Raw genomic sequence first — 24,939 nt, forward strand, 5'->3', positions numbered from 1 at the left:
AGGGAACGCAAGCTGAAACTATGAACAGAAGTTAAGACAGAGAAAAGGTGGTAAGCTTGCAAGAGAATGTTGGAAAGAGAGTAGGAGAAACGTTGGAGGAGCCAAAATAAGAGGAGGTTGGAAGGAGGAAATGGAGGAGTTTATGATGACAAGAAGAATAGAGAGCCATATGTTGGTACTAAGAGAAGAGGAAGAACTTACAAGAAAATAGAAAGAACTAATAGAGAAACCCAAAAAAGAGATATGACAAAGGAGAAAGGAATCAGGATATAACAAATGACATAGATGGTTAAAAGCAGAGGGTGTTCCAACGTATTTGGAACCTGGCTGAAGTTAAAGAAAAAACAAAAAGATTGGCCACATTTAGGTTAGGCAATGAAATGAAAAAAAAGAAGATGATTAGAAGAAATAAACATGGGAACATCTTTGGGAGATGTGTGGCAGGAGCACAGAGGAAAAGGAGGATAGCAGATCAACATGGATGGATTTTAGGAGAAGAAAGGGTAGGGAGAAACATAGTTACAGCGTAAAAAGGAAAAGGGGAGGAACAAGGAGATAAGAAGAGACTGATCAATATTAATTAGTGGTTAATCTGTTGTGTTAATGCTATATTTTATAAGTTTATTTAAATTAGAATGTATAGTAGAATAGTAATGTATTATAGCTATATAGTTATCAGTTAATAGTCTAAGTTAATAACTTTAGATCCAGGCTATAGAAATAGGTATTAATGGATGTTCGGTAGTTAGTATTAAGGATATGTTGTAATATAGCTAATGGAAGATGGTTGTTTTATACAAATCACTAACAGGAAGCGTATAAGTGATACAGTAATTACTAGGTATAAGATAGGAATAGTGACAAAACAAAACCAAGAAAAAGAAATCCCTTGGATCAAGCAACAGGGGAGGGGAGGTCCCACAGATTGAAAACCGCTGATCTAAATTATAAAATATTTACCTGAATGGTCATTTGACAGAGGAATGTCAATTTATCGGCTTCAAATAATCCTCTGCTTGTATAAATGAAAACTAGATAAGTGATGCTATCCATTAAAAGAGCTACGCGCTTAGCTAAATCCTCCGAAGCTACTGCAAATCTAATTGCGTTTAGAAAGACAACGCTGAAAGCTTTCAAAGAAAACTGATAGAGCATATTGATCTTGTTCAAATCGTTTAAAACGAAATATAAGAGGCTGGCTCGAGCCGCAACAGGACGATAAATTTCTCGAGCCTCGTCTATCTTTACAGCAGTCACTCTAGCTTCAGCTACTTTTATCTCTATTTCCGCAGCAGTTTTTTTCGTGGTTTCGAGGTTGATCACGAGATCGACGTCGCTTAAAATGTCTGGCCCAGCAGTCGATAACCTTTGAAAAGAAACACAATATTATGTAGTGATATTTACATATTGTAGACAGACACCATAACTGTCATAAGACAAATTTTAAAAGTTAAGACATAACAGTTAATATCTTCAATTAAAAGATTTTGATTACAAATAAAATATTATAAATATTAAATATTAATTAATAGTTATTCGTAATCACAACAATTAAAAATTGATATTTTTTAATCACTTCATTTTTTGAGATTTCTTCAAGATCTATTAATAACTGGCTAGCATTTAAATAAAAATTAAATTTTAATGACTTTTTTCCACAAAATGTTGAAAATACTTTTAGTTTACTTTGGATCTCTGGTTATAAAATAATTATTATAATCTATAAAGTATGTAATTTTAAGTGTAACGTATAGAAAGAATAGTTTTAATAGAAACTGATGTAGAGAATATCCTAAAAGGGTTGGACATTAAATACATTAAATACTTGAAAACTTCATCATACTGATACATTACACAAAATATTAGTAAATTGATAGCGATAAAATATTGAAATATATCAAATACTATTACTATTACTGATAACCACTAATTAATCAATCGAATAGTGTCCGGGATTTCGTGTGATCCTCAGTTTACGACACGGACAGCGCACCCACTCTTTTTGGGAAGTTGGAAATTCTCACCTCGCTAGTTGTAGGATTTACAATGTGGACCCCGTCAAGAGGTTAATTGGCATCCTAAGTGTATTAAACATTAACGCCGGATGAGATACGCCCATGGCGGTTCGATAGTTACAGGATTGGATAGAAATAGATTCCCACCTCACAGGAAACATAGACAGAAGGGTACATCCTGGACGGAGTGTTAGAATATAAGCACCAGGCGCTTCAAGAGACGATAGTCTTCATCAGTCATCAAGCAATCATCAAGCAAGACACATAACACAGACTGAACCATTTATACTCACCCCCTGCTTAAATTATCCAATCGCAACTTACGCGGATCCACCATGATCATTTCAAGCGGTACTTAATACTATAATGAAGGAAAGTTAGCAACCTCTATTCGATATATGTTAGGCGACTTAGAAACAGAATATGTCGTATTTAAAGAAACCCATAACGAATTGGACGAGACAGACTATGGGCAGGCAATAGAGGAATAACCTCTAAAGGAATAAAGGGCTTAACCTAAAAGTAGCATTTTATACCTGTAAAGAACGCGCTTGAGATATAATTGAACAGACAAAAATGCGGATAAGAGAGCCAACAGATATTACGCTAAACTCACTGGGTACACCATATTCGGATCCAGCCGACAATGAAATAGCATTATTAAAAAATCAGCTACGTACCTTTTAGGGATCCTATAAAGATTGACCAAGGTTCGCGGAGCAATTTCGCTCCATAGTATGTACTATATGTATGTACTATAGTAGAGTACGAGAATTTACGTATTGACGACTGTAAGCGATTAATTTATCTCCGCCCTTGCCTAACACAGGAGGCTGCTAACGCAATAGCACCATTAGACAATAGAGTCAGCATGGGAGATTTTACAAAAGCGATACAATAAACCTGTAGAAATCATAGCCAACCATTTAAAGGCATTGTTTGACCTATAATCCTATTCAAGAAGATAGAAACTCATTATAGAGTCTTACAAGTGCTCAAACAACCGATCACGGATGCAGTGCTGCTCTATTTGTTTACATCCAAGTTAGATCGCGAGACCCGTCAGTATAATTTACGTTACCTGAACAAGACGGCATGCGCGAACTGCACGAATCCAACCGGACTCCAAACCGAACATTCATCTCACAATCTCAAATCACGTGCAACCTCTGTAATAGATCTCATGCCTCACGATATTGCAAGAAATGTTTGACAATGTCAGTACCTGAGCTATCAAAACTAGTAGGAGAGAAAAACCTTTGCTTCAATTGTCTATGTAACACACACTCTGTTGAAGAAGACCCAATGGGTAGCTGCACGCTGTACCATAGACGACTCCTGCATTCAAATATGGGTAATTCATCGCAGTCAGCTTAAACACATCTAATATGTCATCCGTCCCATATACTCCCAACTATTATCTTGTCGATTTTCTATCAGCAAGTTGGCAAAAACCACAGACTAATACAGAACTCTGTATGAAGGATGGAAATTGTTCATAGATGTTAGAATTTAAGATATTCATTCCATAATCGCACTTTTGTAAATCCATATCTCATCAGAATGTACTATGCGCAATTACACACTTCTTCACAATGAAAACTTTTGAATGTGACCGTTCAAGGGGGGCGGTATGTTTGGGATTTTGGTCGCCACCTAGTTGATAATTCGCAACACATAGAATATCACCTAAAATTGTATCATATACCTACCTGTGTAAAAGATCATCTTCCAATCTCTTCAAGGTAATTTTGAAGGTATTTTGTTGAGTAGTTAATTCCGCTTTTTTGGATTCTAAATCAGGTCTTTCGGCTTTCACAACGTCACCCAGAAGTTGTTCCTCCAAACCATCTTTTGTTACAGTAAAGTTGATAAGAGTAGTTTGGGCTTGTATCTCGGGCTTATAATGAGGATTAGCTAACTTCGTTTGTAAAATTAGCCGGAAACGAGGGTCATAATCTACTTCTTTGTCCCAAATTTTTATCGCCCTTTATAGTAATAAAAAAGTATTTATAAAATATAATAGTTATAGTACATAATATAGTATATAGTATATTATATATAGTATTACAGTAATATAGTATATAGTATATAATAGTTATAGCGATTAAATATTACAGTAATTATAAAATAAAATAAAGAAAATAAATAGAACAATTAAAAAATAAAATAAATGTAAATAAGTGTTCCAAATATAAAGTTATATGTGCATCTATTACAAATTTAAATTTTGTTACTATTCTGATTCATACTAATATATACTGCATAATATCTCAGAGTTGGTATTAAATAGTCTTTGGTTATTATCATAAAACCATTACACATATTGAATATTTTTCTGTACATTGGTATAAATCCTAGATGTATCTTATTGTTAGTTACATTTTACATCCTATATATATAAACAAATAATCATGCTTTCTAATTGTTAATTCAAACAATAAAACAGATAATTAAATTAAAAATTGTAGCGACCCATGGCCGTAAAAAAGCCCGTAGAAAGGTCCAGGAAGTAAGGGCATGTGCTGGCCACTTGGCCTGCGAAACGAAGTCCGAAGCCAGAACATCTTAAAAGAAAAAACGCTGGCCAGGGCGTCGTGAAAGAATAAACCCCAGGACTTACAAAAAAAGCGCAAGGCTCTTCGACAAGAAAAAATCGTTTCCCTACCCCGAAAGAAAACTTTCTCTTTCGGGGACCACGGCAACCTATATAAAGGAAAACGAGGGAAAACTCGGAACGCGCACCACTAAGATTGTCAAGTCCGTCTTACAATAATAAAAATATGTTGTTCAATCAATCTGTGGAGTATTTCTTTCGCACCCTACACGTCTTATCACCTCAAAATAAATGCTCGATTGTTGTAATGTGCGATAAAACTGCTGTTTAGAGGACCTACCACCAACGACCTTGACATATGTTATTAAGGTCACTCTTCTGAGTGATCTTCAAAAAGTTTTAGTCACCGATCTTGCCGTTCATCTGTTAAAATTTTGGCAAACGGGGCAAACATTTTGAGTCAATAATTTTGTTTCACACGAGTTAAGGTTAAAGATAGTATTAGAGTTAGGTTGTCGTTACGCCGAGGAGGTTCTGGGTCTTCCTCTGACTTGCACAATGTACTAGGGCATAGCGTTGAGAGGGCAGATCCCTCTCAATGCCCAAACTAGACCTGAGGAATGAGTCCCTCAGAATGACCTCAAATTTCCACACATATAAAAAAAAAAAAATAGTATTAGAGTTAGGTTAGGGTTAGCAAGTAAAATCTAACCCATAGTTAGTCGTTAGACGAATATAAATAGTTACATTAACTTACACATTAATATTTAATTGTTCTAAGGAAAACTTCGAACTCATAATTTCGAAAAATGCGTTTGCGCTAAGTTGTTTCTGTTTTATTCGCCTCAGTCATATCGTTTTGTTTCGAAACTGTATGAGGTTAGGTATATAAAAATCTTCGTTTTCCTCCAGGACTCGAGACCATTCCCTCCACAACATATCCGAAATTCAACAAAATTGGAGTTGTGATTCCCATTTGTGCATAATTACCGGAATGATAGTTAAATATATATAATAATGAATAGTTAAATGTGACTTATTTTAAACAAATTTAAATATGATTATATTAAATTTTTTAACGAATAACGAGCGACAACGAGCTAGAACTTTTTAATGGTTACTCAGGACGATGACCTTGATAGCATATATGTATGAAGGTCAGAATCATAAAAGGTGGATCTCCTAAACAGCAATTTTATCTAATATGGATTTATGTTACAATTATAATATATATAAGTAAGTACCTTCCTTTTTTTATTAGATCTCTCTTTATAACCGGATCTAAAATGGGGTCGATGGCTTCCATGATATTTTCAATTAAAACAATTCCTCCATTCGCAATGGAAATTTCAATTAAGTATAAATAATTCGGTTGAGTAAGCCTTAGCACTTGTAAATCTTCGCCATATCGATTTTTTATCCACTTTAATCCTTGTAATTGTGGATCTATCATTAGAGGCCATCTTGTTGAATTCATTAAAATTGTTGCATTTTCCGAGGACATTTTGTCTGTTGGTAAACCTTAACAAACGATCAATATATTGTTATAATGATTTATTATTAAAGTTAAATATGAAAGAACAATTAATTTTTAGATTTTACACTTTTATGACGATTCGATCGTTATTAATAGTATATTGCGCTTTACGCGGTATAATGTTAATGTGCTGCATCAATCGATGTAATTTTGTACTTTGTACAGAAAAACTGTAATTAAAAATTATATTGTATATAATTATATTATAAAATGTTATTATCCGTGCATCTTAAAAATACATATATTAGTTTAAAAATCACTACAATTCGAGATTTATTAAATTATTTTGCTGTTGTTTACACTACGACAAATATTTAAATGATTCTCCATAGGTATGAATAGTCTGTGGGTTTTTATTCAAATTCATATTTTTTAGAATATAAATAAAAAGAAGGAATCTCGATAGAAAATTATTTTACCTATCAAGTAATATTATAGAAAGCATTGTACTTTGGATGTTTTATATATTTCTTCATATTATGTGTATTGGAGCTAGAAGTGTGCTCCAATTGGTAGCTGTTAATAATAGTTGGCAAATTGTAATCATAGATATATTTCTAATAGGACATGCGCGGTGGATTTAATGACTCCTGTGGGTCGTTCGTATCATAAATTTCTAGCAGACTCTCGAGGAGTTCTCCCGCATCCTTATAAAGGTTCTTTTCTCGGTGTCAAGGCAGCTTTTGCCTGCCATCGCAAATAAAAGAACACTGCTCCTGATCAGCTGTTCGGCGATGTGCCACTTGAAACAGATATGTACAAAGGGTGTGTATTGAAAATTGCCATTTAGCGCAGCGTAGCTTGGACTGAACTTGACTGAATTTGTATTGGCTTAGCTTCAGTGCACCTCCAGCTTTATTTTAGAACTTCGAAGGAGTAAAGTTTCTTTATAGAAAGATTTAACATGTACATGTGACTTTTCAGCCAATAAGCCCACTTATCTTTGTGATTGTATTGAAAGTGGCAAAGGAAGTAGGAATAATCTCCCTTCACTTAAGGGATCTCTCTAGCAACCTCTTGGTTATGAGCCAAATATTCCCATATTTTCATTTCAACGTAGAATGTGTAATACTATTAAGTTGCTCATGCTACTTTGCATATTTGTTGATTTTTTGTTGCTTAAATTGTTCACGAAAAGGAGATATTCAATATTTTCATTTAAAAAATATATCAATGACTAATATCTCGAAGATTGTGAGGAAGATTTTATAAAGAAAGCAGAATATGTTTTTGTATACATTATTTGTCTATTTGAAACAAAAATGGCATTTTCCTATCATAGAAATCGACTGATCATGAGATAGTTAAGGTGTTTTGGTTAGACGGAGAATTATATATCTATTCCATAGCATCACGTTCAAATGATAATAAATTATCATTAACTAAGCTGTAGAACGTATGAATGTATTCACCTTCGTTGTTCCATTGTGCAATTTGTGCATCGTCTGTCAATAAAGCCAGTACATCCAATTCAGTAGTCCTCGGTATTTTTACCTCCAAACTTTCCAGAAACGGTAACCAATTTTCGTACATTAAGTCAGATCTGTATTTTCGGGTGAAAGATCCCATGTATGATAAAAATGCTGTTACAATCAGCACATCCCCTGGTACCGTTACACACGAGTTCGTCAAACTAAAAATTTAGATTCTTTAAAATAATCTTATTTCTAACGTAGAAAATAACAAATTTTATGTAAAGTAAATATTATATATATATTATGTATAGTAAATATTCTTACATCATAGGCCATTGTACGCGTGTTAAAACGCTCTACTAGATTGTAAGAAAACATATCATATCATTTAAAAACACGAAGTTAACCTTCATATGACTTCTACAAATCCACCTATGTGTAGCGGCACTCGACAGTAAACTTTTCAACGGTTTCTGTCCCGTGGCTCGCTACACGAAGACCCTATTCTTCGGATAAGATGATTGCCAGATACGAGAAATTTGCTTTTCTCACGTATGATGCTTCCCGCTAGCAACTTCCCCCAAGGGCAGTTAGCATCCTTTTCCAACCACCAACACAAAATTAGCCAATTAACAGCGACGTCCATTTCCCTCACTTTCCAAACCAAGGCTTTCCTCAACGAATCCGATGATCTCGCATCCTTAGACACAGCCCATCATAGTTTTCCTCTGCAGCATCATCGTGACAGAAAGTCGGTCGTTAGACATCAGTCCGAGTCAATGGTTGGTAGTTTGCAGTAATAATTGATCTGAGTTTCTCGACATCTTAAGCAATCATCATCCGAACTTGCATCACGCATCAAAACGCATCGACCAGAAGTCGAACTTGTACATATAGAGTGTACATATAGAGTATATGTTAATAAATATATATTGTTAAATATCTCAAGTATTTCTTCCGCACCTATCACGACCTATCCACCTCATATGAAAGAACAATTTGCATCAAATTATGTTTTTCCTATTATTTCTTTATCATTTTGTCTATTACCAATAACAGCTCAGATATTCAAGTTGCCTCTGTTAGGTATACCCTGTTTTTAGTTCAACCTGTATATGTATCTATATTTATAAATATATATAACACATGCATATTTATGTATATTTTTGTAAATGCATATATGATATATACATAAATAATTAATATTGTTCTATATTTGTCAAAAAAATATCATTAATTGTGAAAATTATCATTTTTACATTAATGTGACATATTTTAAAAATAATATATCACATACAAAATTACGAAATGAGAAATACTAATATCTGACCTTTCTACCTCCTCAGTCCATCGAATTTTTTCGGATGCTAAACCATTCACTAATCTATTTGCAAGGTCAATTGTTAAAGCAGTAGCGTCAGCTTCGTCTTGACATTTTTGTTTCTCAGCTAAAGCTGCATTCATCCTTTCTCCTAAAACGTCGAGTACTTTTTGCAATTCCTAAAATAATGGAATTACAAGTAATTAATTGAAACGAATAATAATTATCCTAAAAAGTTATTTTACATATATTTTGCTACATAAAAGTGTTATTAGTGGAACACCCCGTATATGAAAACCTACATTATTATCCGTTCCACTAACCAAACGTTGTACTGACTGAACAATTTTTCCTGCTTGTGTCCTTTAGGCTAACTGTCCATGAAACGTGACTTCATAGAAACATAAGCATAGTTTATGAGACGTGACAATACGTGTATATCAATATTCAGTCTAGGAAGTGTACAATAAGATACATTTTTTCTCTTTATTGAAATGTTGAACGATGACGAAGTCGCTTTCATTCTATATTATTACATTCGACGACGTAAGGAAAAGAGATTTTGGATTCATCTGAATATCGAGAGAAATGTCAATTGTTCGTCATTGTAAGGGAATTGTCAGAAGATGAACATGTATTTTATATCATACATTGCACAGCATCAGTAAAACTATATATCAAAATTTAGTGCAATTTGTTGGATCATTGATTCAAAAACAAAATACTAATATGCGCGAACGTATCAGTCCTGATGAAAGAATTTGAATAAGCAAATATAGTAAAACTTGAAATCAGTGAACAATCAATATATAATAATATACCTAACCTATAAGGAAATATAATAAGTATCATGCAAAGAGCTTTGCCGTGACAATGGAGTTATTTTGTTAATAATTAATAAGGAACTATAGTATTCACCAGACCATTTCATCTTATTTGCTAATTCACACTATGACTTCTCTGTTATACCTTTTTTTGCATTTTCAGACAGAGCATAATTATGTAAGCAAGTATACTCTTCTATGGTTTGAACAAATGATACTGTTCCCGTTATTTTTCCATTTATAAATGTAATGTACCCCTTGTTGCTAGAGATGACATGACCTGGTAGTTGTAAATCACGATTTTATATATACATATATAAAATAGAGGGAAAGATAATTAATTATAAATGAATATTTAATTAAATATAATTCTTTATAACCTTCTTATAGAGAGAGAGAGAGAGAGAGAGAGAGAGAGAGAGAGAGAGAGAGAGAGAGAGAGAGGTTATAAGAAGGTATATAAATAATTAAAACAATATTATATTTATATTATATTGTATTCTTTGCAATAGTTTTTATATTATTATATTGTATTATTATGTATATTATTATATATTCATTCTTGTACTAAACCTTTTGAAACACGGAATAACAATTGCAAGAAAAATTGTACAATTCAAAGAAATAATAAAGAAAATTATGATTAAAATTGATATAAATGTATATATCCATAATTCTAAAGCAAACATGTTATACATGTTTATCGAAATTATATGCTTTTATAATATAACAAATTTCGTTATATATACATATACATCATGACGAGCAATGAAATTAACATTAATTTACCGCTAATCGTGTCCTCAAAGCATTCAAGTGATCCATAGCAGCTTTTAACTCGGCATTAGCTTGTGCAAGTGCAGCTCTTAATGGTTTCACTGTTTCATTAATATAATGGAAAACCATTATATTTCTCACCCAGCTGCAAAGACCTGCAGCAGCTTGTGATTTTGAATAAATAATCTCTGGGTCAAAATCTAAAAGTATGATATAATTATTGTTTTGTTAACGTATATCTATATGCCGATTCATTATACTACTACATATACGTAATATGTGATGTAATATTAACTATCTTAATATACGAGGATCAGCCGAATATAAACCAGACTTTGTTTTTAACTTTATATTTTAGCAAAATATTTCAAAAGGAATATTCTTCCTATATACGTTTCGTTTTTCTGTATACACTTTTTCCATCGGATTGTTAATTTTTTCATTCAAGTTCTGTAAAAATTGCAGGACTATGCGATTATAATAACTTTCGAGCGGACATTGCTGATGTGATGTGTTTTAAACATATTGATTAGAGATGGCGTGCAAAATTACTAACAATGATTAATCACAGTGATCGCAAAATCATCAGTCGTAATCTAACTTCATACACTATCGTGATCGTAACTTTTTTTACATGCAGTCAATTTATTCACTGTGATCGTAATTCTTGATCCTGATTGAATTATTTCTTATAAAATACTTCAGTACAGCTTGAACAAAAATACCTGCATATAGTATTAACTTAAAGTTACGTTACCGTTTTCTTCATGTAACGTAAATTTACTTTATTTAATAATAAAAATGTAAAATAATGCAATTTTTTTTTTGTCTTTATCTCATATCAGTATCTTAAAGAGTACAGTATTAATTCTTCCTCTCCATTTCAAAATCGTTTGATATCGTTAATATAAAATATACAGGTTATGTGATGCGTGTAAAAAACAGTTATGTCCTCCTCCATCGGCTTCATCAGTAGTGATTACGAAAGATAAAAAAGAATCTTTCGATGAAGAATCATCGTGATTGAGAACGAACGTGATTAGATCATTTATGGTTCACAAATAACAGCTCTTGCCATTTCTAGCATTGGCGTTCACTATAATGATTTATGCCATTCACTTGGTTTCTTGATAATGTTTTGTCTCCAAACTATAATCGCATTATATGCAAAATTTCAGTGGGTTTTGTGCTCTTAACGATTAAAAACTTGATAATTATGTGTCGTGCAACGGAAAATCGTACTGCTTTCTCGCATATTGTGCCATCTACTGAAGAAACGATAAATAAAGCACTACATGGTCATATATACCTCATGCAGTCCGGTTAATATTTAACAGACCCTCGTATGCATTAGGTGTATAAATTAATTCGATGTAGTCTTAAACAAAATATAAATTTTATTTATATATCGTATAAAGTAAGGACAATCACCAGACGAATTTCTAGAATTTGCTTTAATTTAAAAATTTACTTTTCGATCGAATGCTAGATTCCGGGAAATTTTACAATTTTGAGTGAAATAGGATAATCAAGTGACCTGTAATTTGCGAAATTTACTTCCAAAATTTTATTTGTTTTATCATCAAGTTAATGATTGTTGTGGAAGAAAGCTTATTAATATAAACCAATAACTTATAGATTGTGAAGTATAGAATTTAGTAATAATAATTTAGCAATAAGGCTCAGATGTGGCAAGATTGTTTACATTGAAAATTGCTTTGTTTATAACTTCTGCGACACGAGGCGGTTGTTGTCGAAGCTAAATCACCCTCTTTCGTTTCATTTCTACTATTTGAATTTATATTTAAATTATATAAACGTAAACAGCATTTATTTAAAACTACTGTAAAACGAGAAGGTATTTGTAAATTTAAAGGCATCGAATTAATTTATACACCAAATAACACAATTAGTTTTAAATTAAATTTTTTAGTCATATTCTATCAGTATGTTCTATAGAGGTAAATAAAAAACAGTGTTATATAAATGTATTTAAATCCTCAGTAGAAATTCATAGCAAATATACAAAATACAAAGCAATATGTACCGATCTCACATCATTAGAATTTTTCCTGTATGTACATTATATATATACAGTACCATATTTCCAAGCTAAACATAATAAAATAATATGAAAAATTGATGATTGATTATTTAATCTTATCTTACAGTAATACGAAAAATTCTTTGGAAGTGGTCGTAGCAATATACATGTATACGTATATACTTATAACCACCGTTAAGATTTAATCTAGTATATTCAAATCCTAGTATATTGAAATTAATTTATACACAGTAGAACCTTGTTTATCCGATCAGGTCGGTAATATACCGAGCAGTTCTGGTAATAAAAATTTACTATATACCAAATCTCTCCAACTTTTCTCATTGTTTGCAACATCACGATTCAATTGAAACTATAAAATTTCAACTGCTATCTTTTTGACATATAGTATTTATTTTGAATAAAAACAAGTAACTACATATATTAGCAGATATACTCATTATATGAAATCCGGTTGCACATATTACGAGGTTACCCTCGATCCTAGCTCGGATAATACAGGCTCAGTATTCATTTGTTTGGATAAACAAAGTTCTATTGTATATTAATTTTATTGACTTCATTAATTTTACTAATTGTAAATTACTCAATTTTACAATTTTACTCAATTGTAAAATAGTAGTGTATTAAAATTTATAAATTACTGCCCACCTTTGTTGTTGATATAAGGCTGGATAGCCTTGACTACTTCAGGATGAATATTCTCTTTGTCGTAATTTCGAAGTTGCGAGAGGAATGTGTCAACATGTCCCATCATCGCTTTGCACGCTTTCCAACTTCTATCTTTTGGAATTTGACCCCTGGGGGAAAATAAAACTAAAACAGCTTGTGCCACCATCGCTACTTGTTCCGGTGGCGTTCCAAAGGATTTTAGTTCTGTCAAGTTGTTCTGAAATTTAGATAATAATTTTGTGAAATATTCGGAATAAAATCTCATTATCGGGTTTTTTATTAAAATAGTTAGAATTATCAAAATCGAGATTTTCAAATGTAAATCATGTCTTTTTGGAACTACATTTTAATTTACAATTAAATTTCACAATTTTAATTTCTAATTTTAATTTTCTGCAAATGTACCAAGGATCAACAACAATGTGTTATACTGTATTACTGCACTATATAAAATATAGACGTAAAAATTCACTCTTCCTCGGTATTTCTTTTAATATTTCGACAACTATAAATAATAACTCTAATAATTAACTTCATCTATACAGTGTAGTGTAACACAATCTAATATATTTTTGCTTATTCTTGTAAATTTACTAAAAATATAGAAAATTATAGAAATTATACGACGTCCGAATTTTTTTGTGGTCAATTCTATACATATATTGTAGGATCGAGAATGATACGGCGTACGTCGATAATACTTTGGGATACTCTAAATCTAGAACGTTCCAAAGGGCGTCGTTAAAGCTGAGTTTACAGTGCTTCACGTTGGAAATGTCATTAGCAGCTTTGAAATTTCTTTTTCTTTTATTTTATTTGTATTTAATTTACAATCAATTCTCGTAGAGAACTTTAAGTAAATTTATTTGGCGTGGTGCTATGACATGATTAATAATTTATAGTATCTCTGATTCTACTTGCATCTAGTGCTTAGGTCTAAAGTGTAATATCTTTTTAGGCTGTGGATCTGTTCCGACGTGTCGAGTAGTTGAGTAATTAGAGGGTTTTAATGGTTGTTAACTCTTGTGCTATGTCTATTGCTGAATTTGGATATTTCTTCTTTGACTGTGGGTATCTTGAGGTCGTGATGTATTGTTTCGTTGGTGACGTACCAAGGTGCATTTATTAGGGATTTAAAGGTTTTCGATTGAAATCGTTGGAGAATTTCTACGTTGGAATTACTTGCTGTTCCCCATAGTTGGATCCCATAGGTCCAAACAGATTTTAATATGTCTTTGTATAGCATTATTTTACTCTGCATGTCTAAGTTGGAGTGTCTGCCAATGAGCACGCTTCGGCAGTCAAAAGAAAACTCAGCTTTGAAATGAAATGAAATTTTTTCATTCTCGTTTCATTCGTGTAAATTCGGCTTAAGATTACTGTTCTGTTTTAGATGTGAGGTGTATATAATCAAGTAAGGACATATTCAGTCTTCACAGAGTGGCGAGTGTAAATGTTATTATGATATTTCCTTATATTTTCTATCGTTTATGATTTGTTTGTAAGTCTCAGCTATTCCTCTCAATAAAACATCCCTACAATATATCTCGGTGTTCTTTCAACATTGTCGCCTCGATTTTGATAATTATGGGCTATAAAGACCTTAAATTTTTCAAGATAAACCTAGATTTTTGGTAATATCAAATTGAATCTGATGTTGATAAATTCTATATTGGTTCATATATATTTAATTATTTTGTCTTACCATGTTTCATTGTCATGAAGAGGAAATTAGAATATTTATACAAATTTAATATGATAAATAGAAATATAAGTGCCCAAATTGAATCTGTCTTTCAAACAAATGTATTACTTTATTTAATGTGTCAAGAGCAGCTTCAGCTTGCCGAACAGCAGGCTCTGCTTTTGCTAAATCCTCGTCGCATCTCCTTTGTCTCTCTGCTACTGTTTCTTTTATTTCCGCTACCTTTGCCTCTTCCTCGGACACTGTACAAAAATTTTCTACTCAACACGTGACAATTTTCTATGTATTTTTTAATTATACCGTTGCATGATGTAATATACATATTAATCTCAGCAAACTTTGGATAAGTACTAGAAGGATCGAGACCCAAGCAGGGCATTTATCCAATGAAGGCATCGATTTCAAGTGCCGATACGGCTTGCGATTTTGGCAAACATATAGCGTATGCGAAGATCAAGGAGCTTTGATAGAAACAAACATATTGAAACATCAATGAGATAATATTAATGCAACGATGAAACTTTATTTTTCATTTTTATTGAACTACTTTTTATTTTTATTGAGTTACTTATTATTATTATAATGCGAATTTTGTTATTATTATAGTAATAACTATTTTTATTTCATTTTTGTTAAATTATTTTTTATTGACCAATGTAATTACGAGATCCTTCTGATTAGGATGAGATAAAAACGATATAATTTGGTGCATATTTGCTTATTTAAGGACACTAATTTATTTTGTTTTGCCTATTAAATGCAATCGGAAGTACATATATCGTGTTTACTCTTATTTTAAACAGAAAAATCTTACAATTTATAAAAAGTCAAATGTAAGAGTGTTTCATCAGTGAATTAGTAGTATCTGAAAAACATTCGGATTCGGATCAAATTATGCTAATGAGTTTCACGAGGTATTAGAAGACACCTTGGAAGGAATTCTCCTTAGCGCTGGGGATAACAACCGGGTATTTACGGGCACTTATCCAAAGTTTGTTGTGTATATATATATATATATATATGATAATTAGGGTATTAGTACGTATATAAAAATATAAATGTCAACAGTCTTCTAAGAATTACACCAATAATTTTTTAAATAATACTTTTATCAGAAAGCAAATAAAAATAATTTGGGACGCTTGATCGGATTTAAGAAGCGAAACAATACCAATAGCTTTTTCCCCTTCAGCTTTAGTATTCTCTGCTCGGACTTCGGCAAGAATTTTATCTGCAATTTCATTCTTCTTTTTCAATTCGATTTCTTGGGCTGCTAACACCACTCTTAATTCGCTTACCTATCGATTAACATTCATATAGCCCTGTGTTAATTTATTAAATCAATTAAGTATTTAAAATAAATAGCGGTTCAAACTTTGTGAAGATTGCTATGTCTCTTGTCATTGAATATATGATAAATAATGAAATTTGAAACGTTCCAAATATCTTGAATTCTATTTTGGATAGATGTATTTGCGTATGTTAATACTTGCAAATAAAAAAGTTATATACATAACGAAATTATTAATATCTCAAATATAATTTGGCAAGATAAATAATTTGTTTAAGGCTGGTCAGGTGTAAGATATTGTTTTTTGAAAAAGTTTTATTGTAATTTGCTTAAAATGAGGGGATAAGACGCTTAATGATATTAAATAATTTAATAAATCTAACTGAGATCAATAATCTGGAACAAGAGCAAGATAAATTTAAATAATAGATCACTTTAAGATACACGTCAGTCTCAATAAATTTCTTGAATTCATCTATGAATTTATATGCGATTCTGATGAATCTGATCATTATCGTATTATTATTTCTCTGCTGAAACATTTGTTATTTTTTAAAAGCTCGAATATTTTAAACATTAAACGTCGAAAACTTAAATAACATATTAAAGCTTCCAATATTGTCTGTTTAAATGACAATTAATGCATCGTAATCTTGATCTTCATATTAAAAAATTAATTTGCGCACAAGTAAACAGTAATAGAACAATTATCAATTATTGAACAATTAAGGAATTCTTTGTTGGACTTTGAAAGAAATTTTTAATTTTGTTGGGATCTAAAGATTTTTAAAAATTTGGGACTTTCACAATCACATACTTATTGCCAAAATATATTTACGTTAAGAAGTAAACTATTTGTGATTAATCTATTTATTTATTTATTATTCATCTTTCCTAGCTAAGACTCTACAAACTAGTTAGGAGTTCTACAATCAGTTATAACTAAAATCTTTGATAGTTTAAACTTTTAAGAATTTTATATATTTCTATCATTCGTTATTTTATATATTTAATTTAATTAGTAATACTGTGAAAATGTTTTTCAAGTTAATATGCAATGTGTCATCGAAATTCGTGAATTGTCGACTATATTAAAAAATCAAATGTTATTTAATATTCTACCTATATAATATAGTAACTATATACTATATTGTTATAGTAGTATATATTGTTATACTATATTGTTATAGTAGTATACTATAACAAACGAAGTTATTACTTGGCCAGCACAAGATTCCAGCTTTTCCAAGCCGTTTTTCAATCTCTCTATCATCGCTTTTACGTCGTAGGTTCTTTCCACAAGCAACTTCGAATACAAAGAAATTTGCTCCAAGAACGTTTTTGGAGTCGTATAGTTGTACCTTCTCTCGTTTTGTAAATAAAGCGAAGATATATCATTCACACTAGTATGCACGTATGACATGAACAAAGAAGCTGACGGCTTGTATTTTTTTGGAAGGTCTTCTAACTCCTGCAATCAGTAAGTATCACAATGATGAACTTAATAGATGAAAGTAGAATAATATCAGGAAGACAGATTAAGTTTATTCATAAGTAATAATCGAATGAAGCTACTATGGACCTTTTATTTTTTAAGTGGTGTAAGTCCATTTTTGGGAAAAATTAGGGAGGCAAGAAATTTACATATACTTTAGTGTGATTTTTCTTATTTCTAAACAATTTATAATTTAGATTTAAAAATTTTTTAAATTTTAAATTAAAAGAAACTATGAAAAATTTAGATTAAGAAATTTTTTATTTTTTTAAATTTAGATTTTAAAATTGCTAAAATTAGTAATGATCTATTTTGAAAGTAGTGTAGGTCTATTTCTTGTAATCTATAGGCTGTTCAAACGGCCATGGTATCAATAATGACAAACAAATGATAGCGAATGGAATTCTATCCTCTTTATTTCACATAGTATTGGGTGTGCAAATGTGAACAAGTTGTTTAAATGCAATTCAGTAATGTACTTGCAAATTATTATTACATATAAAGTGTTACGAAATTAATAACAGTTTTATGTTTATACCTTTTCCAAAAATCACCTTCTATCATCTTTTGAAAAAAATAATACAGTACAAATAGCGGAGATGCGATATAGAGATACCCTTGATGAATTGATTTTATGAACATTTCAATGTAATAAATAATCTAATTGTTGAAAATTGTGGATCTTTGAAGCCGAAATAATGTTATAGGAACACTAAATTCATACTGAGGATTAATATTAAAATAATAATATATTTATTTCATGGACGATTTCTCATATATTCATCGATACACACTTGCACGCGTCTCAGCACTTTCTTCTATACCCGACTGTTAACCGACTGAACAGTTTACATTCCTTTGTTTTCGAGACGCAGCGCGCACACATATTGATATTCACATACAAGTATCTCTATTACGCATTTAACCCAGTCCAGCACAGAAAATTATACACATCTCAACACTAATAAAAGATAGTTGTTTTCATTCACACTTATGTCTTAATATAAATTAAATTAAATAAATGACTTATTAAGCTTTATAAAGAATGTGTTAAATTGTCTTACTTCTAAGAACCTGGAGGAAACTGATCTCAAGGCATCCTGTGGCCAACTTTGAAACCAATTGATCGAAGTGTTGTTTACGATTGCTGGAAACTGTCTAGCCCTGTTTCGTAATGTTGCACCAACGGGAGAAAAGCAAAGAATGCATTTTAACAAATTTCGAACTCGATTGATGAAAAATTTCCAGCAATTTTCTTTGGTGTCCATCATACCGGTTTGTTTTACCTACGATATAAGCCAAATATATAATAGCTACATTAAAATCCCTCAGTATTAAAGATATTATGTATATGAGTACCAATGCACGGGACAAAGTTTAGATTCAGACTATAATTAAGTCATAGCTCAAACTTTAGAAATATAAAATTATTGATATAGAACATTCTGACATAATACGATACAAACAACGAAATTGTACAATTGCGCCACACTGCGAGAAACTGGATGAACTCGACATAGAAAATGCTATCTGAAAATAATTTACACATCACTGACGCAAATATGGTCAGGTGTGCAGAATAAGTCCAACGTTTCGTTGTAGACAATGAAGAAATTAGTCATAAGGAAGGCGCTGCAATTTTGAATCGTGTTCTTCGGTATTTGAAGTAACAAGAAGATGTACCTAGCCTAACAGAAAGTTTAATGATGGTGAAAAGTTGGCATGATGAAGCAAAATTGTAAATGTGAAATTAAAAAAATAATTTATTATATTGTAAATAATTGTACTATAAATGAAAAAAATGATTATATTATCAAAGGAATTACATCTCTTAAAAGTAAGAAGCTTATTTTGGAATAGAAAATGCGTTTTTATTTATTTCCCTCCAAGTCTCGATTATCCACTTCGATCACGATTTATCCGGGCTGTTTGTTCATCGATTAAGCCGATCGATTAATCGAGTATTGTATATGACATGTAGTTATAGTATTTGTCCTCTTTTGTTCTATCAACGAAACTACTGCGCGGCGAACTAAAAATTGTATAGTATTCAAATACTATAACTACTTTATTCGTATTTCTAATACATGTCGTCACATTCTTACTCTTATATGAGGTATGTATACTATGTTAGGTTATCTTTTACGAAGACTTTATTGCCTCAAGGTTCTGGGGTAAATGCCTTGCGATCCGTAACAGTTCGCTTATCAAAAGGCATCGCTGCTATCCGCACTCCGTGGCGAGATCCTTCAAACAGAGTCTTCATTTTTTGGCAATGCTACATGGGGCCATTTGTCATTCACAAACTAATTCACGCATTCTCTAAACTGTAAACAGCCATATTCGGTGATATGGCTATGAGGTGTCGGTACAACAGACTCGGCAACTTCCAAACGCCGGTTACCAACTTTCCAAACATTAGCCTGCTTCCACTTGCGACTAGTCGCTCGCGATTACAGAATCTATTGTCAAATATGGTACAGCTTCCACTCGCATTGTCTTGACTAACATTAAACCTATCGACAGTTACGACAAAGTTATTTCTACCAAAACTAGTTAAAATGACTGGTCTTTAGAAAATACGTAACAATAGAATATTTTTATACTTATTGATTTATTACATTCTTACAAAAGGAGTTCGTGTTATGCAGTGCATTTTTGGTGTTATTAATTCATCTGGGACCATGATTCCTAAACGAGGATTAGCACATTTATAAAATTGTACAATCAGTCATTTTAACTGATATCAGTATCATGGTCGATCCGAAATTTTCCTGATAATTGACACCATCATATCGAATGATACGCAGTAAAAATTCTAAAAACGTGTGGGAAATTGTACAAAGCGAAGAGATTGGTTAGTTCGGGTTCGGTAAACAGATTGTACGACTGTTTTACCTTTTGAGAAGTACCAGTTATTTTGACTGGTATTGGTATAAGTAGCAATAATATAAAATTATTTTGAATTTGAATACATAAAAAAAAAAAAAATAAAAAATAAAATTCATTATATTATTCCTTTAGTTATCGCTACAAAAATCATTACATCATTTGCAGAAGAAAATGTAACATGAAGTAGAAATTTAAAAATAAAATTGTAGAACCAGACATTTTGACTGATATGGTAGTTGTAGTACCAAGGGTCGCACGCAATTGCAAAGTATATGAAATACATACGTGCTGTACCCAGATCTAAAACAATCACGCGCGACTGAACGTCATTTTGTTGTTAGAAGTATGAGTGCTCATTAAGGACGTTTTAACGACGATTACGACGTAATACACTATCTCTGTACTTAGAGTGATTTTAATATAATTGACTATCACAACTTTATCACGTGACTCTTTATTAAACAAACTAACACGTTTAATATTTACCTCGGTTCCGTTAAAAGGAATAAAGCTGACCTTTAGTCATAAATTAGGATAAGGCCAAATAGCGGTGGACTATCTGCCATAATATCGTTATGAAAATGCGTTTGTATATTTTATAATTATATATAATTATATATAAATTTATATATAACTATAAAATTATATATAATTATATAAACAAGTGGCATTTCGGATGATATTTAATTCAATTTATGATAATTTATTTTTATTGGGTAATTATATATAATCTACAGGGTGTCCAAAAATTATTTTTCATAGCTTTGGCAGATATTCTTACAGCTTCAAATCGGCGGACATCTAATTGAAAAAGTTACCGCAAGATTGACCTTAATATCGAATTACACGGTAACATTTTTTTAAATGTATCATGTAGTATTCATTACGAGGCAGAAAACTCTCAAGGGGACGTAACTCAACCGTTCTCTTCAAAAAAAGATATTACATTTTCATTCATTGTACATATATATATGTCGGAGATGAAAGTACACCGGGCTTTCCCTTTGGAATTCTTTGGAAAATCCCCAATACTTTAATCTTTATAAGTTAACCTAATTATAATCGTCCGAGAAGTGCGATAATGAGCTTGGGCTCGAGGTGACAACTAGTCGCCGAACGTAGCCGCGGTCACGGGATGAATGTTTTTACCTAATAGAGACATAGAATAATTGTATATCTCTCCTTAAAAAGAAATAGTTGTAGCGGCACTCGACATTAAACATTCCAACGGTATACATATTATAAATATATATATATAACGGTATTGTATATATATATTCCTCAAAGGTCAAGTACAGAGTCGCAATTCAACCAATTTGTCCCCCGTGACAAGTACTATACAATGCAATAAAAAAATCTGACCTTAAAATTCAAGGACAAAGAATTCTTGAACATCCTGTACTTAAGATAATTGAACTTTTTATGGGTTCAATATACTCAGTTATACAAAAGTTAATACCGAAAATATTTGCTTGTCTTTTTATATATTATGTATACTTCATAATCAACTATATGGAAAGAGCATAAATATAAAATTATATTTGTGCACAAAAGAGTGCGTCGTAACGAAATTTTGTAACGTTGATTGCCAATGCACAATAGTTATAGTTATAAGTCATTAGCGCGAAGAAAAAATAATTTGCATAACAGAAATAGATCGCGATTCAAATATTGCATTGAAAGTGTTTTGTTTACAAATAAGAAAACGTACCTCAGTTCTTAAGGCGTTCACGATATTATCCACCTCATCATCGGCGAATAATTCGGAGATTTCGCCAAAAGCGAGCATATCGTTTATAAGTACCAGAAATTTTTCATCGGCGATATGAGAATCGGTCATCACGAAAGTTATTCCGATTCCTTTCAATCCAGATTTTAAATATAAACCTGATAAATCGCCTCTTAAATCAGTCATCGAATAACCTGTTCGTAATTGTATCTGAAAAACCTAGAATGTAAAGGACTTTGATTAATTTTTATGTAAAGAGATTGCTTACGTGTTATGTATACGTGTTGATATTAATTTGAAACTAATTAAAAAAAATTTGATCTATGAAAGTTCACAGTTAATTTTTATTCTCCATCTATCTCACATTCTTCGAATAGCAGAAATTCACCGAAAATTTCACCTCAGGAGCATTAAAAAACTACTTAAACATCGTTTAGGATACCACCGTTTCAATTAAAAAATGATCAAATTTGATCTTACCTTTGCACTCTTGTTATATCTATTATATAACAATTTTTTATTTAATGTTATTCCAGTACCATAAAATTCTAATTTTCACTTTACCTGAGATTTTAAGGAACATGACATAAACTATGTAGGTATAATTCCTTCAGTTACTTTTTATCATAGTAATAAATTTTTCTAATATGATCCTATTTTTATGAAGAATTCAAAGAATATATTGTATACATGTAGTTCTTTGATGAAAACTACGAAAATAAGGCAATAGTCAGAGAGAAAAAGGGCGATATTATTGCTCGTAAACCAACTGATTTAACAATTAATATTCAATATATATACAATTTATATATTCCAATCTAAACTTAACTTATGGATGAGAGATGATATAAAAAAAAAAAAAAAAAAGAATGGATTATGGTTTAGGCTACAGTAACTACTAAGTAGCCAACAATTTTAGCGTGAAATAATTTTCAATGGATCTATTGCTACAGAAAATATTGCATTATCTTTTATCTGCCTGTTTGTCATATACTAATAATGATTAGAGGCGGCAGATATGTTCGAGGGTGAGTCAAAAATTATCCGCACTGTCGCTGTAGAATTTATTTTAAGCAATTTTCAGAAATGACATACCTCATTTTCTACATAATCGTCCAGCTTTTCAATACACTTTGTCCATCTGCTAAAGAGCTTTCGTATTTCCTCATTAAAATATGTTTTCGACTGAGCTGCGAATCACGAATGCAGCGCCGTATTCGCCTCATCGTCAATTGTTTCGGTACCACTTCGCATAAACTTTTCGAAACCTAAGTCTATCGCGGAGTATTGCATAAACAGAGCCATGACTAATTCACAAATGATTTGCCGTATCATTCAATGCCACCTGTCTATTCGACAGAATCAGTTTACGTGCACTTTTGATGTCATCAGTCGTGGATGTGGACGACCTTCCGGTTCCGTCTTCATGACTGACACCTGTGCTACGTTCTTTGAACTTCTGTATCCATTCAAACACACTTGCTCGCGACAAACGCTTTCTTAATACTGTGCACAAAGTGCTTGATAAATATCGGCACTAGACACGCTCTCCAACCACGAAATACGAATCATTGCATGCTGCTCTTTTTTTCGTGCAAATCACAAGTAGGGCATCCACAAATGAATTGATATAACACGTTCAAACCTGAACAGCATTGACTTAAAAGATAGTGATGTTATACGAAAAGTGCAGATAGGACAGTACGGCCAACAGAAGTTCTAAATATAACTGGAATATAACTGGAGTGCGGATAAATTTTGATTTGCTTTCCTCACACACGCGTAATTATTATTTTTTAATTTTAAATATAACATGGAATATTGAATAACATGATAATAACTATGCACGGTCTTAGTTTTTGAGTTATATACTGTTGAAGTGATCGCCGCTTCTAAGAAAACTCTACATCTGGTCTTCGGTTTTCTCAAGCGCTGAGGCCATCGATAGAGCATAGACAAAAGAATGCGTCAATGACAGACCGTAATCGGTACATGTGCGACGTTGGCTTCGGGGGTTTTTTTAGTCTCAGGGTAACATTGCTAGCGTGTGGATCGTGCATTTGCAAGTGCGGACCAGCTTGCATTGTATTCCACGCTTTGTACTTTAATAATCACAATATATATATATATACTTACAATACCTTACAATTTACCTTACAATTTACCCACGCGTTTCTTTGATTTCGCATACATCAAATAACCTTAACAGGTTATGGGTCCAGGGCTGTAAATTGTAAGGTAGCAACGCGAAGTGAATAAAGTGTTAAAGTGTTGTGCTTAGTAAAGTAAGTGATACTGCTAAAATGGAATCAGCAAGTGCGAGGATCGAGATGTAACGTATGTAACAAGCGAAGAACAATTGGCAGATATATGTACAAAGGCGTTGCCAAAACCAAGATTTGAATATTTGCGACAGAAATTAGGTTTGAAAAATAAAAGGGATATTAAGAGGTAATTGTTTGTAAAGATGTAGAGTTTTTAGGGAGGGTATCAAAGTGGTTATCACTTGTAAAAAAAAAAAGAAAAACTCTACATGATCTGTTGTCTTCTCGTAGTATTTTTTAGTAATAAATTAATTTAAATGGTAAAGAGAAAGGCATTGACGAAATTAAGCTTCAAATATTTACAAAGAAATAATTATATG

The 24,939-nt window shown here is 31.8% G+C and overlaps 1 protein-coding gene across 1 annotated transcript in view; it reads right to left on the bottom strand.

Moving 5' to 3' along the window:
• LOC139996559 (dynein beta chain, ciliary-like) overlaps nt 1-24,939 on the bottom strand; it is a 48,695-nt gene that overhangs the window by 19,607 nt on the left and 4,149 nt on the right. Inside the window, exons 6-17 of the mRNA XM_072020987.1 lie at nt 22,278-22,514; nt 18,739-18,960; nt 17,399-17,650; nt 16,060-16,186; nt 14,997-15,130; nt 13,163-13,400; nt 10,459-10,646; nt 8,855-9,024; nt 7,522-7,742; nt 5,817-6,093; nt 3,728-4,003; nt 961-1,366 (exon numbers count right to left, since the gene is read on the bottom strand). Coding sequence (XP_071877088.1) covers nt 961-1,366; nt 3,728-4,003; nt 5,817-6,093; nt 7,522-7,742; nt 8,855-9,024; nt 10,459-10,646; nt 13,163-13,400; nt 14,997-15,130; nt 16,060-16,186; nt 17,399-17,650; nt 18,739-18,960; nt 22,278-22,514 — 2,748 coding nt within the window. The remainder of the gene's footprint in view (nt 1-960; nt 1,367-3,727; nt 4,004-5,816; nt 6,094-7,521; nt 7,743-8,854; nt 9,025-10,458; nt 10,647-13,162; nt 13,401-14,996; nt 15,131-16,059; nt 16,187-17,398; nt 17,651-18,738; nt 18,961-22,277; nt 22,515-24,939) is intronic.

This window comes from Bombus fervidus, chromosome 18, assembly GCF_041682495.2.
Source record: "Bombus fervidus isolate BK054 chromosome 18, iyBomFerv1, whole genome shotgun sequence".
NCBI lineage: Eukaryota > Metazoa > Arthropoda > Insecta > Hymenoptera > Apidae > Bombus > Bombus fervidus.